This window comes from Phacochoerus africanus, chromosome 13, assembly GCF_016906955.1.
Source record: "Phacochoerus africanus isolate WHEZ1 chromosome 13, ROS_Pafr_v1, whole genome shotgun sequence".
NCBI lineage: Eukaryota > Metazoa > Chordata > Mammalia > Artiodactyla > Suidae > Phacochoerus > Phacochoerus africanus.
The window spans coordinates 67544079-67569548 of record NC_062556.1 but is presented as its reverse complement, the minus strand read 5'-3'; the positions used below and the strand labels follow the sequence as shown (position 1 = coordinate 67569548).

Here is a 25470-nt window from a genome sequence, read left to right as displayed (position 1 = left end):
GCTGTAAGTGCATTTGAGGTAAAGAAGGGCTCATCACTTGGTGACAGGCTTTTTCCGATTTTCTGTCTGCCTGGACGGATGATCAGCCCCTAGTTGATACCAGAGAGTGAACACAACTGGAACCGTGAAGGTGGGGGGGTTCCTATCTCTGGGGCTTCTTTTTTTTTTTTTTTGTCTTTTTTGTCTTTTTTGTCTTTGTTGTTGCTATTTCTTGGGCCGCTCCCGAGGCATATGGAGGTTCCCAGGCTAGGGGTTGAATCGGAGCTGTAGCCACCGGCCTACACCAGAGCCACAGCAATGCGGGATCCGAGCCGCGTCTGCAACCTACACCACAGCTCACGGCAACGCCGGATCGTTAACCCACTGAGCAAGGGCAGGGACCGAACCCTCAACTTCATGGTTCCTAGTGGGATTCGTTAACCACTGCGCCACGACGGGAACTCCTGGGGCTTCTTTTTCATTTAGTGAGATGAGACGTGTACATGGAGATGTGGGGGCCCTCGCCCTTGTCACACCCCGTGTGGCTTTTCTCTGTGATGCGTCCCGTCCCCCTGCCCTGGGGCTCCGTCGTCCACCCAGGCTGTACGCACTCACAGAGGACCCTCCAAAGCTAAGGACACGTGGAGGAGGATGTCAGATCGGGGCCGTGCTGTAACTTCCACCACTGCCCGGGACACTCCTCGGGTTTGCAGCCTGCCTTGGAAAAGCACACCGGCCTCTGCCCACAGTCCGAGAAACCCTTAAGGGCTTTAGCAAAGAGGATTCTCGGAACTGGCAGGGTTTTGTTGGCAGGGTGGTGCTGGGCCAGTACCACCCCTGGGCAGAGCCACCCCCTCCCTCACTATCCTCACTATGAGGTTGCGTCTCAGCCGTCCTCCCACCATCCCACATGGCAGTGTGCTCTATCCTGTCACCAAGGTGCACAGGGTCAGGGGGCATCGGGAGTATTCTTGGCCATCCAAGACTTAAGGTCCTGCCCTGAGGAACTGTGAATTGGCGACACAGAGACAGGAAGAGTGAATTGTCAGGAAGCAGCAGCAGAGGCTGAGCATGGCAGACCCTGGCAGAGAGCTGAGGACAGAGAGGTGGGCCCCGAGGAGGGAGTGTGGAAGGGAAGCGTCGAGAGGACCCTGAAGGATGTCAGACGGTGGGGGCGGGGGGTGTGAAGACAAACCTTCTGCTTTTGCTTCAGGTGTGGCACATAGGAATCTAGTGGTCAAGCAGGAGAAACGGTATCAGAACCCTTGGGAGAGGTCCTTTTTTTTTTCTTTCTTTCTTTTTTCCTTTTTAGGGCTGCACCTGAGGCATGTGGAAGTTCCCAAGCAAGGGATTGAATTAGAGCTTTTACTGCTGGCCTACACCACAGCCACAGCAATGCGGGATCCAAGCTGAACGGTGACTTACACTGAAGCTCATGGCAACGCCGGATCATTAACCCACTGAGCTGGAACCTTAACCCAGGGGTCGAACCTGCACCCTCATGGATACTAGTCAGGTTTGTTACTGCTGAGCCACGACGGGAACTCTCTCTTCTCATCTTCATGCATATGTGGCCACATGTCATTTTCTGCTGAAAACTCTTTGATGACTTCCCATGGAGCTCCGGCTAAAACACGAAGTCTTTAATACACCTCTCAGCGTGATAGCTACTCCGCTCACCCCACCAGGCTTAGTGTGTGCTCTTCTCCCCTGGACCACTAGACTGAAACCCAGTGGGCCATCTTTCAGCTCCCCAAACCGGCAGGCTCTCCTGTGCCGCAGAGCCTTTGCGTGTGCTGTGTGGCTCCCACCCTCCACGCAGCTCCCCTGTAACTCAGCCGTTCTTCATTCGGCTTCCCTCCTCCTTCTGGCCACAGCTCAAGATGATCTTCCTCAGAGAGGCTTATCTGACCCCAAAGGGTTAGGCATCTTCTGCATGTCTCTCAAGGGTGAGTGCTCAAAACAAGCCTGAGCGCTCAAAATAAGGCAGGCAGAACAGGGTGCCTGTCTGCCTCCGTGTCTCCATCCTGGGAGGTGTTTTGACAGCCGTTCTCTATGAGGTGATGGTAGTGATGAATGCCATTTGGGTCTTTTTTGCTTGGGTTTATATTTTACTATCGTTGCTTGGCAACATATATGTTGAAGAGTTGTGACAGTGCCTTGAAAAACATAACCATGGGAAATTCTTTGACAAAGTTGTGTGTGAATGAAGGTATCGAAAAGGTATCTTTTCATATTGCAGCTTGATCATACTAAGGTTGTATGGCTGAAAGTAATACGTTTTTTTCTCTTTAAGGTAAAATGATTCCATGTATCATCAACCTAATTCTAACTACAGTGAGAGAAAGCATTTGATAAACTGTTCTTTAACGAACTATTTTCAGTCACTCCCCCTCCCCAAATTCAACCATAAAAGGAACATTTCTTCCTCCTCGCACTGTTAGAAAGAAAAACGCTAACATTCCCCCCCCAGCATTCATTTTGATACAGCACAAATAGCATGCCTGTTTCAGCATCTTGCACCTAGAAATCTGTTTCCACCGTTTAATTGTTGTGTTGCCTGTATGAGTAAACACTTGTGGTAGGGGTGGAAACTTGGTAGAGTCGCAGAAAACCAGGCTATGATTTTGTAGAGTATTGTTCACAGTGATGCTAGAGGTTCTCTCCCCCACGGCCGTATTTACAGCTACTCAGAGGGCGCTGATGTCTGGTGAGGAGGGGACTGTTTGTGTGTGTGTGTCCTGAATAGTGTCAAATGCTCAGCAGCCCATGTGGCTAGTGGCTACTGCAGTGGACCTGCCACACTCGGTATCGAAGTTCCTCATCTGCACCCTTCCCGCCCGCTCCCCCACTGGACTGTGTGTTCCTTACCTATGGTTAGGAAAGGTCTGTGAGTGACGGAGCAGGTGGGAGAGTTAATGCATGAATCAACTCAATCAAGAATGGATTAATGAGAAAATACGCGAGAGCCTTCCTCTTAGCTTTTTCACTGCTCTAGTGAAAGTTCCTAAGAAGTTCTCCTGGAGTTCCTGTCGTGGCTCAGTGGTGAACGAATCTGACTAGGAACCATGAGGTTGCAGGTTCGATCCCTGGCCTCGCCCAGTGGGTTAAGGATCCAGCATTGCCGTGAGCTGTGGTGTAGGTCGCAGATGAGACTTGGATCCCAAGTTGCTGTGGCTGTGGTGTAGGCCAGCAGCTACAGCTCCGATTCAACCCCTAGCCTGGGAACCTCCACATTCTGTGGGTGTGGCCCTAGAAAAGACAAAAAAAAAAAGGAAGTTCTCTTTTGGAATGGATAAGCAATGGGATCCTGCTGTATGTCGCTGGGAACTATGTCTGGTCACTTGTGATGGAGCATGATAATGTGAGAAAAAAGAATGTACACATGTATGTGTGCCTGGGTCACCTTGCTGTGCAGCAGAAAATTGACAGAACACTGTAAATCAGCTATAATGGAAAAAATAAAAATCATTATTTAAAAAAAGTTCTCTTTTGAGATAAGTGCTGGTTTGCACAGAGTCTGACAAAATTAGTGTCACAGTAGAAGAAAGTAGGCCCAGGTGGCTGTGGTGCTGATATGTATCATTGAATTGCAGAAAGTTTGAACTGAAAGAACTTGGCATCAGGGAGTTGGGTGTCCTCGTGTGATGAGCATGTGTGTCCCTGAGACAAGCGGAGACTTGGAGGTGGCACATCAGCTCCGGGGAGCTGGATCTGCTGACACTTTTGGTTGATTTAACTCGACTGCAGTGAGTTAATGAACACATACTGTAGTATATGCTGCAGTTATTTCAAAACGAGATGCTGCGGAAAGTGTTAACACAGTCTCAATTTAAAAATGCTGCCAAACAAAACTCGTTTAAGATTTTTCGTTTGTTTTACTGACTTTTCTTTAGGTCTTGAATCAGGGACTAGGGAAGCTCATGTAAGTTTTATCTGTCCAGTGTACACATCTGAATTAGAGATTCTATTGAAAAGGAAAATAGTAGTACATTAAAACCACAATATTGGATTAGGGGTATATATATATATATTTTTTTTTCCATTACTGACCTAATTGCAGTGTGGAGGATGCATATGGAGGATGTCACTTTGGCATCTTATTCTCTTATGGCAGGAAGAAAGGAAATCCTTAGACATGCATGTTGCCTTTCTCTTAAACAAATTGCTTCATTGCTTTTAGTTAGCTACCATGATGGTCACAGATTTGAGCTTGAATGAGAGCTTGTAACTCAGCTGGCAAAGAAGATGTTTGTGAAGGGATTCTAGGCAACAAAAATCCTAGGGTTGGTTTTGTTCCGTCTTCTCCTTGGGAAAGTATACTGTTAAGCCCTGTTTCAGTATGTGATCACACCATTGAAATAATCTGAGAGATGTGTGAAGCTTGTGCTGCTCTGTAGGTCCTTTCCTATTGGCTTGGGATTGGTTTTATTTTGGCAGGATGGGGGAAAGGGAGCAAGGAAGGCACATGGAGGGTGATTATAGTGAAAGAGCCCACCCACAAAGTTGTACTTTTCCACAAAGCCCAGCTAAGTAGAAATGATCAGTCCCTAATGAGTTGAAAGCTGCCATGGCCTTTCAATAAGGCCGAGGTGCATGTGCACCCCTTGGAGGGGAGCACACGTTTTGGCCTCATCCCCATCCTCCACTTTCAGCCAGATACAGTCATTGCAGTCACACCTGTCAGAGAGGAACCTGGGAACCATCCCTGCTTCCTTTCTATTGGACCCGGGCTTAAACAGTGTGGATGTCGCTCCTGTACCTTTTACACTATTAAATGAAGACCAGTGATTCGCAGACACGGGTGAGAGCCTGCAGCACAGCTAGCACCTGGGGAGCTGTGACAAATACAGATCCCTGCCTCAGCTCAAGATACCAGTTCAGAAGTTCTAGGTGGGGTCCTGGATCTGTCTCATACAGAGGTGAGTGGGCATTTGGCAGGTAACGATCGAGAGGTGTGGGGGACCATTCCAGACTGAGGGGCGGCACCTCCGGAGGCATGAAGGAGAAGCGTGAGGAGGCAGTACAGCCCGTGGTCTCTGTGCATCAGACTCGGGACGGGGAGGTGACGAGGGAGGGGAGACCGCAGTGGGGCTGTGGGCGCATCAGCCCCGCGGGCCGTGGGGCGAAGGGTGGTCCCGGCGTAGCCCAGGGAGGGACGGTCTCTCCCTGTGATCTCTTCCTTCCTTCGGTTGGGAGATTAAAATGGGAGGAGAGTCTTTGCCCCCACACTCCATCTTCCCTCGTTCAGTTTCATACTTCCAGCTGTTAGGAGCTTTCACGTGTGTGTGAACAATAGAATAAAAAGGTGTCAATAGAGTGAGGTTTTGGTCTTTGCCCACATTGCGCCTGTATTCACTTAATCTTCTAAGGAAGAAGAGCTTATGCTGAGCTTGAGCTTGGGGTCTCTCAAGTTGTAGATGCTGTCTGAAGATCTGGTCACTTGCAGACCAGTTTTAAAAATAGGTGTTGATTTTATCTTTATGGTCAAGGCAAGTAAAAATGGCCTCTTATTAATCTGTTTAAAATTGTTCTGCCTCAGAGATCCTGTTGTGGCTCAGCCGGTTAAAAACATGACTAGTATCCACGAGGATGTGGGTTTTGATCGCTGGCCTCACTCAGTGGGTGAAGTACCTGGTGTTGCCGTGGCTGTGGTGTCGTCACAGACACGGCTTGGATCTGGCGTTGCTGTGGCTGTGGTGCAGGCCCGCAGCTGCAGCTCTGATTTGACCCCCTATCCTGGGAATGTCTACATGCTGCAGGTGTGGCCAGAAATAAAATAAAATAGTGGTTTTACCACATAGTGGCCCTGTGGCCTTGGATTAATTTCCATGCCTTGCTTTCCTCGTCTGTAAGATAAGGTTGGTGGAGGGGTAACTATATTGCTTATCACAGCGCCGGGCAAGAGTAAGCCCATGCCCAGCGTAGCTGTATTGGAGCCTGAAGCAGAGAATACAGTCAGTAGTACTGATCTTTAGTTCAAGTTCGGATTTGTTTATCATGGCTTTTTGGGGGGGGTATTGACTTTAATTTTATTTGACTATTTCATTAAATTTCATTTATCTTATTACGGAATTTTTAGTGCTGTCTTAAATTCTGTTCCTCAGTTAAGTGCCTCACTTTAACTCATCTCAGTCCCGGCCTTGGAGGAAGTATCATATACGCATTAGCTACTTTCTAGACATTATTTTAAAAAGTTCCCAAAGAGTAATAAATGGCTTTGGAAGTTGTTAAAAAATATTTAATTTAAAGTAATTCATGCTCATTACGGAAAGTCTCAAAAGTATGGATAAGTTGAAAGTAGGGAAAATGAAAGCCTTCGTTCCATAGTTCAGACACAACCGCTGTTCACATTAAAGTTCAGTTTTCATTTCCTGTTATTTTCCATTCTAATATTTTCAGGCCTTAGGAGACGCTCCAGTATTTTCTGTGGCTCCCTTAGGGAGGTATATGTTTGAAAGGGAGGTAAAATTATGTTTGAAATAAAAGTTGAAATATTCTGATCTACGTAATTACTAGGTTTAAGATTAATTTTCAAACATAGCTCCAAAGCATCATAACTGGGTAAACTTAGCGTTGTTATTTATATGAACACCAGTTTCTATAAACAGACGTACCTCCTTATAATGTAATTACCATAAGGGTTAAATAGAACTGAATTACACAAGTGTGTATGTTGAGTGCCTGGCACCTGGCGGGGATGCAGGAATGCTTTCCTTGCCCACCTCTGCCAGACCCAGCCACGCATTCTCTTCCCTTTCCTCTCCCCTTCTGTGTTGAGATTACTGTGTGACCATTGCTGAAATGAATAGACATTGACTTCTAGATTTAGGTCTTGGAAAAGCATAATTAAAAAAAAAATTTATGGCCGCACCCGTGGCATATGGAAATTCCCAGGCCATGGATTGAATCTGAGCCGCATCTGCAGCAACACCAGATCCTTTAACCCCCTGCGCCCCGCTGGGATGGAACCAGCACCCCCACCACACCCTGAGCCTGTAACTGCAGTCCAATTCTGAACCGACTGTGCCACGGCTGGAATGCCCAGCAACGTGTACATTGAAGTGTGCCTAAAGGGTCCCTAAATGCCTCCTGTAACGTCAGAAGCCTGTTTACTTTGTGTTTTATTCAACCTGCTATTTTTGAATAGACAGAGGGACTTAGAGGCCTGCTCCTCTTTATGGAAAGACCAGTGGGATATTCATAGCCCCTGGTGTTCCACTTCTCAGAGCCTGATTAAACGGCACCCTCTCTCTTTTAACCACACTTTCTCCTGGAAGAGTTATGTCTCTTGTGTGGGAGGGGAAAGCCGAAGCTTGTTTTGGTGCATGTGTAATACTTTAGAAATATGGCAGGAGTAACACTGGACTGTTAACAGCTTCAGTAAAGGACAAGAGGTGGCTGCAGCTCCATCGTTGTCACCGCCGCCGCCACCACCACCACCACCACCACTACCACCACGGTTGGCTTCTGAGCTGTGTGGCGTGGGTGTGTTGCTTTGAGGAGAAGGGAAGCTCGGATGACCTGCCTCCCTTGACGTTTGCTGTCCTCACCTCCCTTTTTGGATCTTCCACCTCTGATCACCTTTATTTGTGTTTTATCTATGCATACTTCATTTAGTCTAGCTATGTATTTTACAAGCACTTGGGGGGAAGTTTGACTTGTCAGGATGTATTGTCCAGGAATGACATTTGAGCCCCTCAGACTGTTGGCTTGGTTTTCTTTTCCTCGTCCATCTCTTAATTTCGCAGAGGAAATCAGTCACAATGAGCTTGGGAGAGGTGGAAAGGCCTCATCGTGGCAGCAGGATGAGAGAGGTATCTCATCTTTGCCGCTGATGAGTTTATCTCATGGAAGGGACCTAATCTCCGGCTTTTTAAAGGAGGGGACTTCCCAATTATTGTTAGGGAACGGGTATTACTGTAAATGATCATTGTCTTTTCAGTGCAGGCTGAATTAAGTCAGAGCTGCTAGAGGAGAATCCACACCCCCTTTATGAAGTTTCCTCCTGGTGGCTTTGCCCCTTGTGGCCTGCAGGTGTTTTCCTTTTTGCAGAAGTAGGAGTACAGTGTCGGCTGGACCCGTTCTCTCTCCTTCCCCATGTTAGGGAGCGGGTGGAAATGAACTTGGACACCTGGGAGTAATCAAAGCCCTGTGACCTCTTCTAGCTTTTCCCATCTCTGTCATCTGCATGTCGAGATGGTCCCCCGGCTTTGTACCTTATAAATGCTGATGGAACTTGCTTTAAGTAAATCAACATACACAAAGATTTTAGGAAGTTCCCTTGTGGCACAGCGGGTTAAGGATCTGGTGCTGCCGCAGTTCTAGCTCAGGTCGCAACCGCAGCGTGGGTTCAGTCCCTGGCCTGAAACTTCCATATGCCATGGGTGTAGCCAAAAAAAGATTTTATAAAACCTGTAAACTTGGGGAGGGGAGTTGGTTATTTTTTTTCATTATGTTGGAGAAGTGAAAGAATGGACTTTATTTTTTTATTTTTATTTTTAGGGCTCCGCGTATGGCATATGGAAGTTTCCAGGCTAGAGGTCGAATCGGAGCTGCACCTACTGGCCTGTAGCACAGCCACAGCAACTCAAGATCTGAGCTGCGTCTGTGGCCTACACCACAGCTCACAGCAATGCTGGATCCTTAACCCACTGAGCCAGGCCAGGGATTGAACATGCATCCTCATGGATATGAGTTGGTTTCTTAACCTACTGAACCAAAATGGGAGCTCCTCCATTTATAATTGAATGAGGCATTTGAAAGAAAAACCTTAGGGCTTAAAAGATTTTGATTGTTTTTCTCACCAAGTGCACATTCTCTGGCTCTTTACCTCAACATTGGTCACGTGGTGACAAAAGTTAGAAAGTTCTACTTTGTGTGAATTCCCTTGATGCTTGAGTTTGTGATAAACCAAGGTGAGGCAGTTTCATTGTTTTCCTCTAAGCCGACATTTATGGACTGCCTACTGTGTGCAGTGCATAAGCACCCCTCCCAGGGCTCAGAGCTGACCAGGGGAGATAAGCACGCTGGGACGGCTCCAGTTAAGCTTGCGGCTGCACCAGGCCCGGCCTGGGTCGCTTGGGCTGGGAGTTTCATTTCCTGAGAAAAATCCCAGGCACAGTGTGTTTTCCTTGGCTTTGTAAATTTCCACCTCTGAAACAAGTCCTTGACAGTGCTGGCTGAATTGCCATTTCTGTGATTAAAACACATAGTTCACAGGAAAACTGTTGGTGTCCAGAGTGTAAACGCACTACAACCAGACTGAGGGGGTCCTGACCTTTTAATAAATTCACGCAGGATGTGCTTTTTAAGCACCTGGAGATAGAGCAGTGAGCAAAATAGACAAAGCTCTCTGTCTTCATGGAGTGGCTTCTTTTTTAAAATTGGACTTACAGACACTAAACAAATAAGGAAAACAGAATATGCAATGGCAGGTGGTGGTAGAGCCTGTGCAAGAATGCAAGCAAGTTCCCATCGTGGTGCAGCGGAAACGAATCCCACTAGTATCCATGAGGACACAGGTTCGATCCCTTGCTTCACTCAGTGGGTTAAGGATCCTGCATTGCCGTGAGCTGTGGTCTAGGTCACAGACGAAGCTCATATCTGGTGTTGCTGTGGCTGCGGCATAGGCCGGCAGCTACAGCTCTGATTTGACTCCTAGTCTGGGATCCTCTGTATGCCGCAGTGCAGCCCTGAAAAGACAAAAAAAAAGAGAGTGGAGAGGGAAAGGGGGTATCGTGGGGTGGGGCTGTCTCTTTTTTGTTGTTGTTAATTTTTTATTCCTCAAATGATTTCATCACATCTGCAGTTGTATAATGATCATAACAATCTGATTTCACAGGATTTCCATCCCACAGCCCAGGCACATCCCCCCACCCCCCGAAACTGTCTCCTCTGGAGACCATAGCTTTTTCAATGTCTGTGAGTCAGCATCTGTTCTGCAAAGAAGTTCCGTCTGTCCAGGGGCTGTCTTTCCTGAGGAGCCTCTTGAACATCCGTGGCTGCAGGCGGGGCTCCTCCGCACAGAGGGTCACGTCCATCAGCCACCTGAGTCTGGGGAGTGGACACTGGCTACCAGGATGGTTGTGGTGGGCATGCTGACGCCTCTTTTCCAGAGGAGGGAACTGGGCCCCCACTGGGGTAAAGTCGCTGTCCTGGGTTCATGCAGCCAGTAACGAGAGAGGCTCTAGGCATGGGGGGGGGGGACTTTGTCCCTCTCATTTCCTCATCTGAACACAGCCTTCTTTAGGGCCGGGCCCTGCTGTCCCAGCACTGCGGCTCCCCCCGGGCTCTGGAGAGAGGGCAGCAGGCCTCCCTCCCCCCTTTTCACCGTGAGAGCCTCCCGTGGTTCTTGTCCTCGGCCAGCCTTCAGCCCTGCCCCTACTCTGCAGGAAATGAGGATCTGACACGTTTAGAAATACGTCCACCTTTTCGTCTTGGTGTTTCTCTTTCGTGTATAGTCGGGCAGTATGATTTGGAAATGTTTAACTTCGATTGGGATGGTTTATTTTCCCTCAGCTGTCATCAGTAAGGGAAGTTTTAATAGTTACTAGGTGTAGAGCTGGACTGATCCTTTGGTATAAGTTCTTGGTGTTTCACAGGTGAAGTTTGTGGGACCCAAAGAGGCGAAGTGACTTTTCTAATGTCCCACGGCTGTTGAGCAGCGTGGGGCTGGGGCGGGGCAAAGTCTCAATGTGCACTTTTTCTAAGCCATTAACTTGAAACACAGCACAGTCATTTGTTTCTGACTGTTGAAGTGATACGTGCTTTTGAAGAAAATTTGGAAAACAAAAGAGTGCAGAGAAAAAATAAAATCACTAATAGTCTCACATACCAGAGTACTCAGTAGTTACCTCATGGTGTGTGTTTTTTTTTTTTTTTCCCCAGTCTCGAACGTGTGTATAATTGCGAGCACTTCCTCAATGTCATCAAAATTCTTAAAGAAACAGAACTTCTTTTGGGGCTATTATTTGCCCTGTTTGGAGGTTTGCTGTGTTAGCCTTTGCTGGTCCCCTGGGCGTGGGGCTTCATCTCTTGATGCCGTGGCTGACTTGTCAGTCGTTCAGCAAGTGAGTTTTAGACTGCAGGTGTTGATGCTGCTGATTGCCATCTAATGGCCTGTTTGTTTATTTATTTATAAGTGGCTAAATAAACAGCTAAACTAAATGGCTTTATCTCTACTTAAATTAAATTTGAACCTGCTAAAGTGAAAAGCTTTGTATCTTAAAACTTGGGTTGCCTCTCCAGCTCATTTTTCTGTACCTCAGTTTCCTTGGTCTATGAGTGGATAATCTTCCCTTGGTCCCTTATTAAGAACTAGATTAAACTCTAAGGACCTTCTCTCAGATGTTACAGGCAGAGAGAATACTGAGTGTAATTAAAGAGAGCCATGGACCACTTTTCCCTCAAGTTCAGCCTTGGAATCCACTAGCTAGATGGTAATGTGTATCCCATTTCTGTGATATTTGATTAAATCTCTAATGACAAAAGCAGTTGAGGGTTTTTGAGCATCAGACTTTATACCATCAGATTTTATACCATTAGACTTTTTACCAAAATGTATGTTTTGATATTAACTCCTTTAAGAGGCCCCAGGCGTCTGATCTAGAAAGCCTCCGATCTCTACCTGTCCCCACATCTGTCCTGCCTTTTGGTCACTCTGTTCTTCCTCACTCTGATTATTTAGCACTTTGCTTCCTGCACCTGTTGCCTCTAATCTCTGTTTTGTTGCTGCTGTGCACCATAGTTTTGTTTTCTCAGGACAGATCATGTTCCCAGCACCTTTTCTTTTCTTTTCTTTGGCCGGCAAGCTGACCAGTAACAACACACTGTGGAAAATATTTAGTCATTTGCTCCTTTTTGTAATTTTTAAAATAATTTTTCCTCATTGTTTCACATTTTCCCAGGAAAGAGAAAAGGAATGATTACTTTGGAGTACGTATTTAGTATATATTTAAATCTCTACTCCAAAGTATGTGTGTGTACGTGTACACACACACACACACACACACACACACACACACACACACACTATCTATTTAAATATGCTTTACATAGACTTTAAAGGCACATATTATATTTATGCCTTTTAAGTTAGTCGTTATATTTTACATATCCTCCTGGTATGTTATGCCAGGAGCTCCTAATAGGAGAGCAGAAAATTTTCGTCAAGATAACTGATATTTATTTCTTGTACAGTCTTTGTTACTAGCTACAGCAAAATGCAGTTATATATAACTTTTATATAATTCATTGCTAAGAAAAGTTTATTTGCACTTTTTAAAGGTTCAGCTATAATGTTTCCAAGTATACCTTTGGTCTTAAAAAATGTTTTGCAAAGTAACATTGTCTTAGCTGGGAGAAAGGAACATTTTAATTATCAGTAGACGAACGGTCCCTTGGGTTTCAGTTGATGAACAATTGAATGCTTCTGTCTTAATTTAGGCCATTAACAAATGAAAATATTTGCATATTTTTACAGCCATCAAATTGTGCTTTAGAGCTAAAGATAGCCAGTGACACAAAACGGATATAAGCGTTCAGTTCAGCCAGGATGTCTTGAATGCTTGCGGTACCTCAGACTCCAGGGGACTCAAAGGTAGTTAAGATGCAGTCCTGCCCACCCCCCCACTGTGAATTTAGAGTCTCAGAAGAGTGCGGCACATACAAACTTAGAAAAAGGTAAACTCCGAAAAGCTTCAAAAGAGAGGTCAATGAAAGTCATGCCTAGATGTATGTTGACTGAAAAAAGTACACAGTGTGAGAGCTGTGAGTGAGGTTTTCCTGGAAAAACTGACGACTATAGCCGGAGACAGCGTCTCAGACAGCTCTGGGGCGCTGATTTGAATAGGTGGGGTGGGGAGGTTGGCATATATGTAAGGTGGGTGAAGGGGGTGGTTGGGGCAGTCAAGCACCCATTTGGGCTTGCTTGCATCACGAGGAGCAGATGTCTCTGTTAATGATTTTCGTGCTTTTCCAAGATGCAAGAAATTAGGCTCTTAGAGTCTCCTGAAAGTAACTCTCGGAGGGCCAGTTCTGCCAGTTTTCCCAGAGCACAGAGCACCCCGTTCCTGATGTCCACCCTGACCTCCTTTCGTGGAAGGTCAGCGACCACGGTGGCTGGTGACTCCATTCTTAGAGAACCAGGTGGTGAGCGGCGATTTTAGTCAGTGTAGAAGAGGAGCTCGTTCCTTCTGGCTGGGAGAATCCAGGGGGCTTCACAGGGAAGGTGACATTAAACCTGGGTCTTGAGGCTTGCACAGGTGTCCTCTGGGTGAGAAGGCCTTTCCTTCAGCTTCTTGCTTTTCAGAATGTGATGGAACTTCATCTCACCCGGGGAGGGAGAAGATGGGGACGTTGAGTCTAAAGTTAGCCTTCCTTATAGTAAAAAATTACCCTTGGAAAATTCCTTGACTTTCCCATAAAGTCTTCATGATTTTGTTTTGTTGTTGTTGTTGTTGTTGTTTTTTGGTACCCAACCTATGTAATAATTTGTATGCCTATTAAAATCGGAGAACTGAAGCCCAGATACAGACGCATCCATTTCATCTTACCTCTGAAATGTTCCTACTTTCTCATGAGTCTTACTCCATTCTGTTTTGACAGTAAAACTCTATACCCTTAATGCATGTTGAGATGTGCTGGTTATTGTAAGAGTTAAACTAATTAACATGTGAAAGAACTTGAGGTCGCTAGAGTTAGGGGCTTGGTGAATGTTTGTGGATATGAACCCAGAGGTCCATCACCTACCTTGTTCTTTGAAATGTTGTGAAGGAAGTCTTGACCGCCTACTTCCTGCCTTTCTAGATGGAATTTCCTTTTGTGGCTGCTCTGACCAGATGTCATTCTCACGTCCTCAGACATCGGTCTCATGAGTCCCTTAGGGAGACCACATCCTACTTGTTGGTTTGGGTTCAGAGGTGGAAGGCTGTCCCCGCTGACTCTGTTGACAGGCAGACCTCTAGCGTGTTGCGCTGTCTTACAACAAGCAGGCGAGAACAAGGGCCCGTCCCGTTGCCGAGGAGTTAGGTAGCAGGAAAGCTGACAGTAAATAGTTTCTCCAGTCCGCTGTGTCCTGCGGTTTCCCTTCTTTCATAAATTGGACCTCCTGGAAGGCGATAGCCTAGACCAGTGTCTTGCGCTTAGAAGTGCTTTCTTTTATCTGGGATTTGCATATAATGCTCTGAGATGGGGGGAGAAAGCTTCGCAATTTTGCTGCCACCTTTCCTGTTAACTGTTAAGAACCTTGTCTGCATTTTAATCAGTCTCCTTTTACGTAAATCTGTGTGCGAAACGTCAAGACCTGTACTGACCTTACAGCTTGGTATGTTTTTTCCCTTCGATGACACATCTCATGAAACTGATCACATCTGCCTTTCTGTCTTGGCTGCCTGGGAGCTCAGAGCCAATTCAAAGTTTTTTCCTTGATTATAAAAGAAATATAAATTCCCAGCTAAAGTTTTGGAAAATATAGAAAAAACTTCAAGAAGAAGGTGCCCGGCTCATAGCACGAACACAGGAGGATCAACTATGTGAAGGCAGTTGTCATTAGCAGCAGCAAAGAGGGAAAACGGTGGATTTTAAAATACCGAAGCACTTTGTGATGTGTTGGAGCAGCAAAGCTGGTGGAATTTGTCATTTTAGAGCACACAGCCAAAGCCTGAATTTAAGACTAAGGTTAACTTCTTTTTGGTGTTGTCATTTTTAGGGCCGCACCTGCAGCGTATGGAAGTTCCCAAGCTAGGGATGCTATCAGAGCTGAAGCTGCCAGCCTACACCACAGCCACAGCAACACAGGATCCGAGCCGCATCTATGACCTACACCACAGCTAATGGCAACGCCAGATCCTTAACCCACGGAGTGAGGCCAGGGATCAAACCTGTGTCCTCATGGATTACTAGTTGGGTTCATTAACTGCTGAGCCATGACGGGAACTCCATGGTTAACTTCTTTAGATTGGAATAGCAAGAGCGACAAGAACAGGAGTTACCATTAAATGAACACCTACTATGTAGCAAGTACTGTGCTATGCCATTTTTACCCTTTTACCTCTTCACTGCAGTTACCTTGATTGGAAACCTAGGTGCTGCCGTTGTCCTTAATTGCTCATCAGTAGCTTTTACGTGTTTGTGCTTTTTAGCAGTTGGCATGGTTGGAATAGCCAGTGGCTTTGGTGCACTGTGTGTGTCCTGGACCCACACTGCCGCCGCACCATGTGACTTTATGCACACACGTAACCTTTCTGTTCATCCGTTTCCTCGTCTGTAAAATGGGAGTACCTGTGTTACCTGCTTCTTAGGGTCGTTAGGAAGATTAAATAAATTACCTTTGCAGGGTTTGGGACATGGCAAACACTTATGGTGTTCATAAAATAAACTACCTTCTACGTTCCTTCTCATGACTTACAGTATATCAGAGTATTTTGACCCAATAAATAGGATAGCATTTCTCTCCTTAAAGTTTACAACTTCTGGTGGCTTCATGATGGTGGCGATCTGAGAAAGAATTGGACCTTTTAGAACTTTTTGAGCCATTTCAAAAAGATTTTCAAGTTGTCAGTCATGTACTTTATTAAGGCTCATTTTGTCTGCTTAGTGCATAAGCATGGCTTTCCTCTTCTGATTTATAGAACATTTCTAAGTTTTGATTTAACTATTATTTCAAATCCATATTTATGTAACTGAGGCTTTTTTTTTCTATCTTGTAATTTTACAAAGATAGATTTAAAAATTCATAGGTCATAATATTTTAGAACATAGGTTTGCTGAGTTTATACTTACCCTGAAAGGTTGGTTCCCTAAGATTTAGAAATTGGGTAGTTTAAAAAATTATTATAAAAGCTACTAATTTTTTTTTTTAAATGGATTCATAGACCCCCTGGGACTCATTACCCAGCAGTGTCCACACTCAGAAAAGAATCCTGGTGTTTGAGTGGCAGAGACGGGGGCGACCTCGCAGGCCCTGGTGGGAAGAAGAACGTGTGGGCGTAGGGGGCGCCATCTTGGTCCCCCTACTGCCCCTGGGAGCCCCCCAGCCTCAGTCACCTGGGCCTGGAAAGGAGAACACTTGTGCCTAGGTCTTACGTAACCTATATATACCCGTCTACCTAGTGGTACCTGTTGTTGCTAAGGGATTCCTCATTCCCTTGTTTACCCTCCGGCTGCTTCCATTACCTGCTGTTATTAAATTCTCCCCAATCTCAGTGAAATAAGCAGAATAACTACTTGGGAGAAGGTCTGCAGCATCCCAGAACATGCAGATTAGTATTTAATCCCATCTTAATGCTCATTTCCCATGTAATTTATTAATAAATCCCTTACCACTTCTGTTTTGGTTGTTCCTAAGAGATGATTTTTTTTCCATTTTTTTTATTACTCAAATGAATTTATTACATCTGTAGTTGTAGAATGATCACAACAATCTGATTCTAAGAGATGATTTTTAAATGATTTAAAAAATTCTTCCACTGTTGATGTGAAGAAATGTGAAAATAGCAGGCTTTTGGGAAGCCCCATTTTTTTGGCACTATCACCATTGAACCTTGGGACGGTGACCCAGTCACTTTCCTGTGCTTTTGTGTAAATCTCTGTTAATTGTATGAATCTGTCATTATGGTATCTATTCATTGTGCCTTCTCGACTTGCTCTGATGCCCCTGAAAGGAGAGACACTCTGTTCTGCCTTGTGTTTTTACTGTCGTCCTGTCAGTACCTAGTACCGGACTCACTACCTGCTGGAACCCACACACCTGTGGATGGACTTAATATTCTGTTTAATAAAGTATTTGCCATGATATGTGGTGTTTCATGAAAATGTTTGCTGACCCCACCTTTTACCTGCTGGGAATTTGTAGGTGAGTTGCGTTAGGCGAGCTGCAGTGGGTCGAGGAGGGAGATGCTCTGCCCTTTGACCTGCACGCACCAGGCGCTCGCCCCAGGAACCCCTTGCTGGCTGCCCTTCCCTGCTTTGATCATCAGCCAGGCATTTGGTGTGCAGCCATAACATGAAGGAGAGCGTCCAGAAATAAGAATTTTAAAACAGCCAGATGACCTCGCTTCTCTTGGGCTCCAGATTTGAAGTCATGACGAAGGAGGCTAACTGTGACGGGTCTGCTTTTCAAGGCCGCACTATTTTGGTTCTGGCCGATGTGGCCCACGCCGCCTGGAGCAGACACAATGAGGCCGGTCTTCCTCGGAGAGGCAGTGCACTGTGCATTGTACAGTTCGGGTTTGTTTTCCTTTGGCCGGCAAGCGGGAACCTCCCATTCTCTGAGCTGAGCCCTAGTAACACCCCTGGAGGCCGCCCCTCCCACCCTGGCGGGCTCTGCAGACCCAGCCGGCGGGGCTGACCACTTGTGCCTGGGAGGCCAGCTTCCTCTCCGTCCTCGGGCCCCTGGCATGCGTGTGCCTCGCATGGCCAAAGACTCGCAGCTGTCCCAGTTACAGACTTTCTGACTTGCGTTTTCAGCAGAGGATGCAGGCTGATAAATGCAGGACAAGTGGTAGAAGTGTCAAAAAGGAGCTGGTGATCGAGTCCCCCCTGCAGTGCAAGGATGCAGCCCAGGGAGAAGTGGAAGCAGAGAGCCCAGGGCCAGTGCCGGTAAGAGGGGCCCAGCCCGGGGCTCCTGCTCTCTTCCCCACGAGCGCTTTTGCTGCCAGTGCCTGCCTGGTGCCCTCGGGGCTGATTTTAAACTGGCCTTGCCTGTCTCTGGTGAACTCTCTTCTCTGTCTCTTACTATAGATTGACTGAGCTTCCACTTTGATACCTCTTTGGGAGGAAAGATGTGTTGACTTTTTGTGGGTGAATAGTTTTGTGGGTGAGTGTGGTTTCCAGGAGGCTTCTTTGTGTAAAACAACTCTGGTTCAAAATTGTGTCTCACTTCGCTGCCCTGCTGCCAGACCTAAACCCAGGGGGGCACATGGGACTCGCCGGCCGTAGGGGTGAAAGTGATGTCCTTTGCAAATTAAAACACTTTTACATCATGTATTTATGTGTTTGTGAAACTTAGGATGATGACATGGGGGTTTAAGGAACCTAGCTGCTGAAGTTACATGTGTTCTTACGCAGTTTAACAGATTTGCTTTGAACTGAACAAAGTAAGAAAAAAACCTAAACCTGGAACCAGTTGTTAGAAGCGTTTCTGTACTCAGCCGTAGCTAAAGGCAGAGCCGATGGGATAAATTCAAGGGCTTCGGTAGACTTCGTAAGGGGGGAAAGTGAAAAATGGTTTTGTTGTTGTCATCAGTGAGTAGGTTGTGCTGCTCTTGGAATTTCTTTAGTACAATAAAGGCACATAATTTTTTAAGCAAACGGCAAAAACCACCAACATGCACTGTGGAGGGGACAATTGAGCCTTTCAAATGATCTGTTTAAAGGGATTGTTAAACGAGTACTTAGCAATTTTTTATAGTGATTTTTTTTTAAAGGTTCAATATCATAAAGGGTTTAATTAATGAACTGAATTTCCCATTAGTGTCGTTAAGAATCAGAACTTAAACTTCTCCGTAATGGATCTGATTTGAATTAAATTGCTTTTGACTTGTGAGACTGCCTAAAATCTTGTCGCTCCCCGTGAACTGAGAAAGTCCGTAAAGCACAGTGGGCTCTGTCGCTGCAGGTTTTCATCCGAGAGGGTCAGGTGCCCCCATCCCTGTATCCCGTACATTGTTGAGAGATGTTATTCATAACATTATCTTGGATTCCTTTCTGCTAGCACAATAGTTCACTTATCTGTTGAGATGCTTGTGCTGCTTACATGCGGGAATAAAGTTAACGGCTTAAAGCTCCCAGCTGATGTTGCTTATGATTTCTGGGAGGAAGTTGTGTGGTTTGGGTTCCCCTGTGAAAATTCTTGAAAATCTTTTGTCATTGATTCTCCAGATGTGGAGAAATATCTGTCTGGAAGATTAAATACACTGTAGAAACTGATTTAATAGAAAGAAAGAAAAGAAAATCACCCAAGTGACTTTAAAAAAAATAGCTTCTCCTTCTTGTGTTCAAAAAACCAGCTGCTCAAGGCCAGTTATTTACTCAAGTCAAATCTCACTCCAGGCAGTTCCATGGGGAGTCGTTTTCCACTGTCCTGAATGAGGCTGTGCTGGCTGCAGCTGCACCTGGTGGGTATGCTCGTCGGGATCCAGAAGCTTCTGGGAGCGTGGTGAGCTCAGGCTTGTGCACCTGCAGAGAGAGGTGTGAGGGAGAGGTGACAGTAACAGTGATACACTAAGAAGCTTTCTTATCTGATGGTGCTTCTCTTCTTCTGTTGGGGTAACAAGATCAGAAGAGCTACTGTCAGATAAGAGAAGCAAGGATCCTAGCAGAGCGTCTGCCGCGGGCAGATCTCCTTACCGGTGACTATCATGCCCACAGCAAATGAGAAGTCAACAAACTGCTTGGAATACAACTTCTCTCCAAGATAATTTTTAAAAAGTTTGCCGACACAGCCATGTGATCTGTGTGTTGCAATGCTGCTCCTTGTTATGTCAGTAACCTGGTAACCCGTCCGCTTGTTGAGAATCCCCAAGCCTGTCCAGTTTAAATGCAAGTTACTTATTTTATTCAAGAGGGAGGATTTTGAAATCACATTTTGCTAGTTTTAGTTATATACACAGTCAGTCCTTGGGGGGAAATTTTACATAGTTTAGAAAGCATAAAAGTAATTAATGCAAGTAATTAGAAATATGAATAGTGTAAAAACAGGGACATGTAAAGTGCCCTTGCCTTTCATTTCCAAAAGTGCCCACTATTAACTCTTTGGTATATATCCTTCCAAACTTTCTTCCGTGCACATAAAAATAGAACTAATTGTGTGTGTGTGTTTGGAAAAGGTGTAGTACTATAAATTTCTGCATTAATTTTCTCCCAGAACATATCAAGAACATCTTTCTTTGTCACCTTATGTGGATTTTATGCTGTTATATTTAATGATTGTGCCATAATTTGATTCAGTTTGTTTCTGATTCTTTGCCATTGGTACAGTGTATTGTCATTGACTGTCTAGACTCTGAATGATTTTTTTTTTGTCTTTTTTTGCCTTTTCTAGGACTGCTTGCCGCGGCATATGGAGGTTCCCAGGTTAGGGGTCGAACCAGAGCTGTAGCTGCTGGCTTACGCCACAGCCACAGCAACACGGGATCTGAGCCGCGTCTGCGACCTACACCACAGCTCATGACAACGCCGGATCCTTAACCCGCTGAGCAAGGGCAGGGACCGAACCCGCAACCTCATGGTTCCTAGTCGGATTCATTAACCACTGCGCCAAGATGGGAACTGCCTAGACTCTGAATGATTAACGGTGAATGCGCTAGTACATGTATGTACATGCTAGTCAGAAGTACCTTTTCTGTGCAACTTCTGTCAGAAGTTGATGTTTCTTTCCCCTTTGCCAGGACAGCGGTCAAGTCACCCTTAGCAGTGGCTGCTTGTTCCATGCTGGGGAAAGTGTGTTTCTAAGGGAAGTATGTGCTTGGATCTTACAAGCCTTTCAGAGGCTGCAAGGTTCAGATTACAGGCCTCCATGCGGGTGGGTCTTGTCCCTTCATTGTGACAGTAAACTGGGGAGGAAGTGCGTGGTGAAATTTCCCCATTCCTCCCCAGGCCCACAGCCAGTCCTAGAGAAAAAAGGCTTTGTGGGCCGTGGATGACTAACAGGGGAGCAGTCAGGATGTTCTTGATGTCTGCAAGTTAGTTACCCTGCTAATATTTGAATACCTATTTTCGTCCCCAGCCCCCCAACGCTAACGTAATTCCTGGAAATAATTTACTCTAATTGTTACGGGCTCGACAGTTTAGAGGGAAAAGGGTGTGGCCTCAGAGAGTCAGACTGGCTGGGGGTATGTTGTGTGTGTTGCCCTTTCATTGGGTTACTTTCAAGGGGCAGGTGAGGACTGTGGCCCAGGTCCGATGTGGGGAATTTGGAAAGTTGAAAGACGCGAAGATGTGTTCGGTATATTCATTAGATACATTTAAAGAAGTATCTTTTCAAAGACATCTTTTCTATTATTTCTTCTGGACTCATCAGGTGTTAAACACTGAGTCTTAATATTTTACCTACTTATTTTTTAGCTTTTTAGGGCCACACCTGTGGCACATGGAGGCTCCCAGGCTAGGGGCTGAATTGGAGCTGCAGCTGCCAGCCTACACCACAGTCACAGCAACGCGAAGGATCCTTAGCCCACGGAGCGAAGCCAGGAGTGGAACCTGTGTCCTCATGGATACTAGTCGGATTCGTTACCGCTGAGCCATAATGGGAACTCCCTATTTTAACATTTTAAAGAACAAATGATTAGCTAAATGCCTACGTGAGAAGGCAGCGTGCGTACCAACCTAGAAAGGGAGTAGGAGAGAAGGAGATGGGCTTTTGGTTGGACCAGTCCATGCACTGTCTGAAAAAAACCTTTCCTCATGAAGTTCTGTTCACTCTAGAAATAGCAGAGGTGAATTAAGACACAAACCCTGAAGTACAAGCTTATGGGCAGTGATCATGCTTTCCTCCATATCCTAGAAGACCTTGGAGGACTGGGATTGGTCAATTATGTTACAAAGCCCTTCCGCCCTCCGTGTTTCCTGCATCTCTGCAGCTGTCTGTAGAAGTAATTAATGATATTTTATTGGTGGTATTTAATATGTAATTTCTTTGTTTTTAAAATACTGAGTGGTGAAGAAAGGACGTTCCTGCAAGCTCTGTGTCATGACATACTCCCAGGGGACAAAATCAGGACGTCTTACTTCCTCAGAGCCACAAGCCTTCGCTGTGCTCTTTGGTTTTCTTGTTCACTTGCTTACCTGTTTGTCCACACTTATATGTACTGAGATTTACCGGTCGTGCACTGGGGTTACAGAGGCCAGCGAATACACGCCCCCTGCCCAGGAAGCAAGGTCTGGGGAATGAGGGGCTGCCTTCCTCACAAATGCTTTTCACGTGGTATTTTTCAGGCGTGGGTATGTGTTACTCTCACCCATCCTTTTCCATTTAGGCAGATGACACTTCAATCTTCACTGGCTTTAGCAAAGGCCCCTTCTGTTTCTTTAGCCCCTAAAGCAGACCTAGCCCTGCTTTGCTGAAGGCCCCAGGGACCCCCGACCCTTCAGGGAACAGCCTGCGTGACTGAGGCCCCGCTGTTGCACACGTGTTTTGTGGAGCAGCTGGTAGGCGGAATCTCTGGGACGTGCCTGCTTCTCTTACCCCGGAGAAGGGGCTTCCACAGCTTGTGTCATGGACTCATTACAGCTCCGAGCCACGCTTTCCTTCTCGGAGGCCCGCTCGTGTGGACACAAAAATCCACCCAGCTCCAGCGGGTTTCTTTTCTCGTGCCTGCCGTCAACGAGGAGGCAGAGTGGCTGTTCACTGTCTTTTCTAACAAAGGCAGTGCCGTTTGTTCTTCTTTGTTTTTTTTTTTTTGCTGTAAGAATAAAAGAGAACATATTTATGTAGTGCCTTGCTTTGCGCTAGACGCCGTTTCAGACCTGCTAAGGACGTTATTGCTGTTGATCCTCCCCATTCCAGGACTCGGGCGCTGCCCTCATTAGTCTTTTTGCCATGAGGAGACTGCGCGCACAGAGTCTAGGTCGCCTGCTCCGAGTCAGACATTTAGCGAGTGACAGAGCCAGTAGTTCTGATCCAGGCAGGTTTTCCAGATCCCACACCCGAACCCACGTGTACAGTTCAGTAATGAGAGTGAGCATATTCACCCGTGCTCGACATGGGGATTATAAAGATGCAAAAGGATCGTTAAAAAACCCTGCCCTGTAACAATTTAAAATTTGTTAGAGAAAGACTGTTTGTGAGAGAACAGCAGCGGTTGACTGGCACAGGCGCTAAAGAGGAGCACGTCCTGCCAAAGCAGGTGGAGATATGAGCAAAACGGAGTTTGGGCATCACGTTTTATCATCTTCCCAGAAAGCTGTGCAGGAGCCTAGATGGTAGAATATCTGAGAACCTGGAGACATCTTATTTTCCTCCCTAGATTTTTTTTTTCTTTTTTTGGATTTACAGAATGATCCAGAATAACCCTGAAATGTTTATTCCCTAATTAGTCACATAGGCGCCACGGTCCCCGTAGTGCTGGGAGGAGGGTGCTTTACCCTCTGACAAGTAGGGACTAAATTACAGGACCGCAGAGCCATGTCTCCCGTGGCAGCGGGAGGCATGGGTGGCCTCAGGAAAAGCGTTTTGGGGACCAGATTTGGTTTTGCTCCAGGACCTGCCTTTCGGTCTCTGCTGATGACTGTTCTTCCCTTGGCCCCCCTGCCCCCTCCACCCACCCCCCGCCCTGGCTCCAGCGGTTTCCTCATCTGTCAAGTAAGAAGCATGTGGCAAATCATCTCCAGCGTCTCTTCCAAGGCTACAGCTCCGTGTTTCAGGGTTATTAGCTTTGGTCCTGGAATAACCTGTGATGGAGTCAGATCAAGACCCTGGGGTTTCAAGTTCTAAGCTTAGTAGCTTCACAGTTGTCTGGGGTTTGAGTTGTAGGAGCTGTGAAACAGGGGACAGTAGATTTCCACCCAATGTAATGGGTAAGACAAGTGAAATGGGTTGGCAGACCTGGAAATGGGCTGAAGTGGCAGCAGAATTTGGTAGCAGGGAATACTCTACAGGAGAGGTTAGGAGCCCCGGCTTGAGTCTGCAGATGATGTGACTGGGATGATTTTAGAATCAAGAAGCCTTGGAAATTGTGGTTTATCTTCCACTTTCTGGAAGTTTGAAATATCCCTGTAATGTGATATAGCTAGTTGTGAGTTTCTCTTAGAGTAATGTTTTAAGGCTTTAGACATTTTTAGTGCTCACTTTCCAGACAGGTATATGTCACTTGCCAGCAGGTCTCTGAAGGCTTCGCCCCGCTCTCGTCGTGGGAGCCGGGCCGTAGTTCTGTTTCGAGAGCTCCTTGCTCTGGAGAGCTGCCACTACTAAGGGAGAAGCAGGAGTGGGTGGTGCTAAGGGCCCTGCCCCCACTGCCAGGAGTCCTGGGTCCTTTGGCGTTCTGAGCCAAGGTGGCACTCACTCGGATGGAGAGAGTCGTGGTGCTGGCCCTCCCGCCTCCTCCTCCCCGAAGGCTGTTTCTGCTGCCCTGGTGGACGTAGCACGTTCAGTCTGTCCTTACTTCAAGTCGTGCTCCTCGTGCCACTAGACACTTTTTCCAAAACACAGATGCAGTTATTAATTTCCTTCTTAAATTCCTTCCCTGACGTGTCTTTGCACAGAAGGCAAAGGACTACTCAGTCCTCCAAGGCTGGCCCTGAATTCGCTGGCGGGCCTCCCTCATCCACTGTACCTTCTGAAAGGCGGCCTGACCCGGGCGCATACTCTTCCACTGAGGGCGCTTTCATACCTGGGCACAGCTTCTTTTGCCCGGCCTGGCTTCACTGTCCAGTCGTTCCCCTTCATCCTTTAAGTCCAGTCACACGCCAGCTGCTCCAAGAAGCCTTTGAAACTCTTCTGTAGTTCCCATCGTGGCTCAGTAGAAACGAATCTGACTAGCATCTGTGAGGACACACGTTCAATCCCTGGTCTCTCTCAGTGGGTTAAGGATCCAGTGTTGATGTCAGCTCTGGTGTAGGTCACAGATGCAGCTCAGATCCCACATGGCTGTGGCTGTGGCATAGGCCGGCAGCTACAGCTCCAATTCGACCCCTAGCCTGGGAACCTCCATATGCCAAGGGTGTCACCCTGAAAAGACAAAACTAAAGCAAAACAAAACAAACCTCTCCCCCACATTTTCCTGTGGACTCTGTGCGCCTGTGGCCCGTCAGGATGTTATTATTCCATCGCGATAGGTTATCATGCATCTCTGCTGCCTTGTAGCTAAGGTTTGCTCCAGTTTCCCTAACTAAGGAACCATGGTTTCGTTTTCTTTGTATTCTGAATTGACAGAATGCAAAGCGCCCCCACCCCCATTTTTTTTTCTTCTCCCAATGATGCTTGTCACCTTTGCAGGATGCAAAGAATGGGTTGCAGAAAGGGCTTCCAGGAAAGACTGGGTCTGAAGGTCACTCTCCCTCTTCATTCTTCCCTCTTGCGCTTTCATCGGTTTGGCCACCAATATTCACCAATGCTGAAATGCTGAAAAGTGGAAAGGGAGGCGTCTGGAGGAGCCTGATGTGGGTACTGTGCCCCCAAACTCTCCTGGGCTTCTGCTGTTTTGGATCTAAGTTAAAATGTTAGCTAATGTTTTGTGGCTTGAGGACACAGGTACACACTTAGGTGACCAGGGTGAAAATCCTTGTCCCTCTTCCTCTGACTCAGCACGCTGCTCTCAGAACTCCTCCTTATCAGCCACACCTAAACCTGGGTCACATCACCTTTGATGTTTGTAGGACATTTGGGGGAAAAAAAAAAGAATCATCGTGTGACCTTCTTACCAGAATCCCAGTAAATTGGTTTTACGCAGAAGGGGTAGTGGAGACCCACAAGATGCAGGGCAAAGAAGAGCTCTTCCTGGGGGAGGACGGGAAGAATGGGGCCTGTTAGCAAGAGTGCTCAATGCAGGTCAC

General features: G+C 46.5%; 1 protein-coding gene across 22 annotated transcripts in view; it reads left to right on the top strand.

The window, feature by feature from the left end:
• DOCK9 (dedicator of cytokinesis 9) overlaps positions 1-25470 on the top strand; it is a 291193-nt gene that overhangs the window by 89573 nt on the left and 176150 nt on the right. For 7 of the 22 annotated variants that reach the window (XM_047756481.1, XM_047756479.1, XM_047756469.1 and 4 more), the window contains exon 1: positions 17293-17580. The exons of 14 other annotated variants lie outside the window; for them this stretch is intronic. In XM_047756481.1, coding sequence (XP_047612437.1) covers positions 17455-17580 — 126 coding nt within the window. In that variant the 5' untranslated portion in view covers positions 17293-17454. Of the gene's footprint in view, positions 1-17292; positions 17581-25470 lie in introns of those variants that run through there. One more of the 22 variants, XM_047756459.1, reaches the window with a different exon arrangement.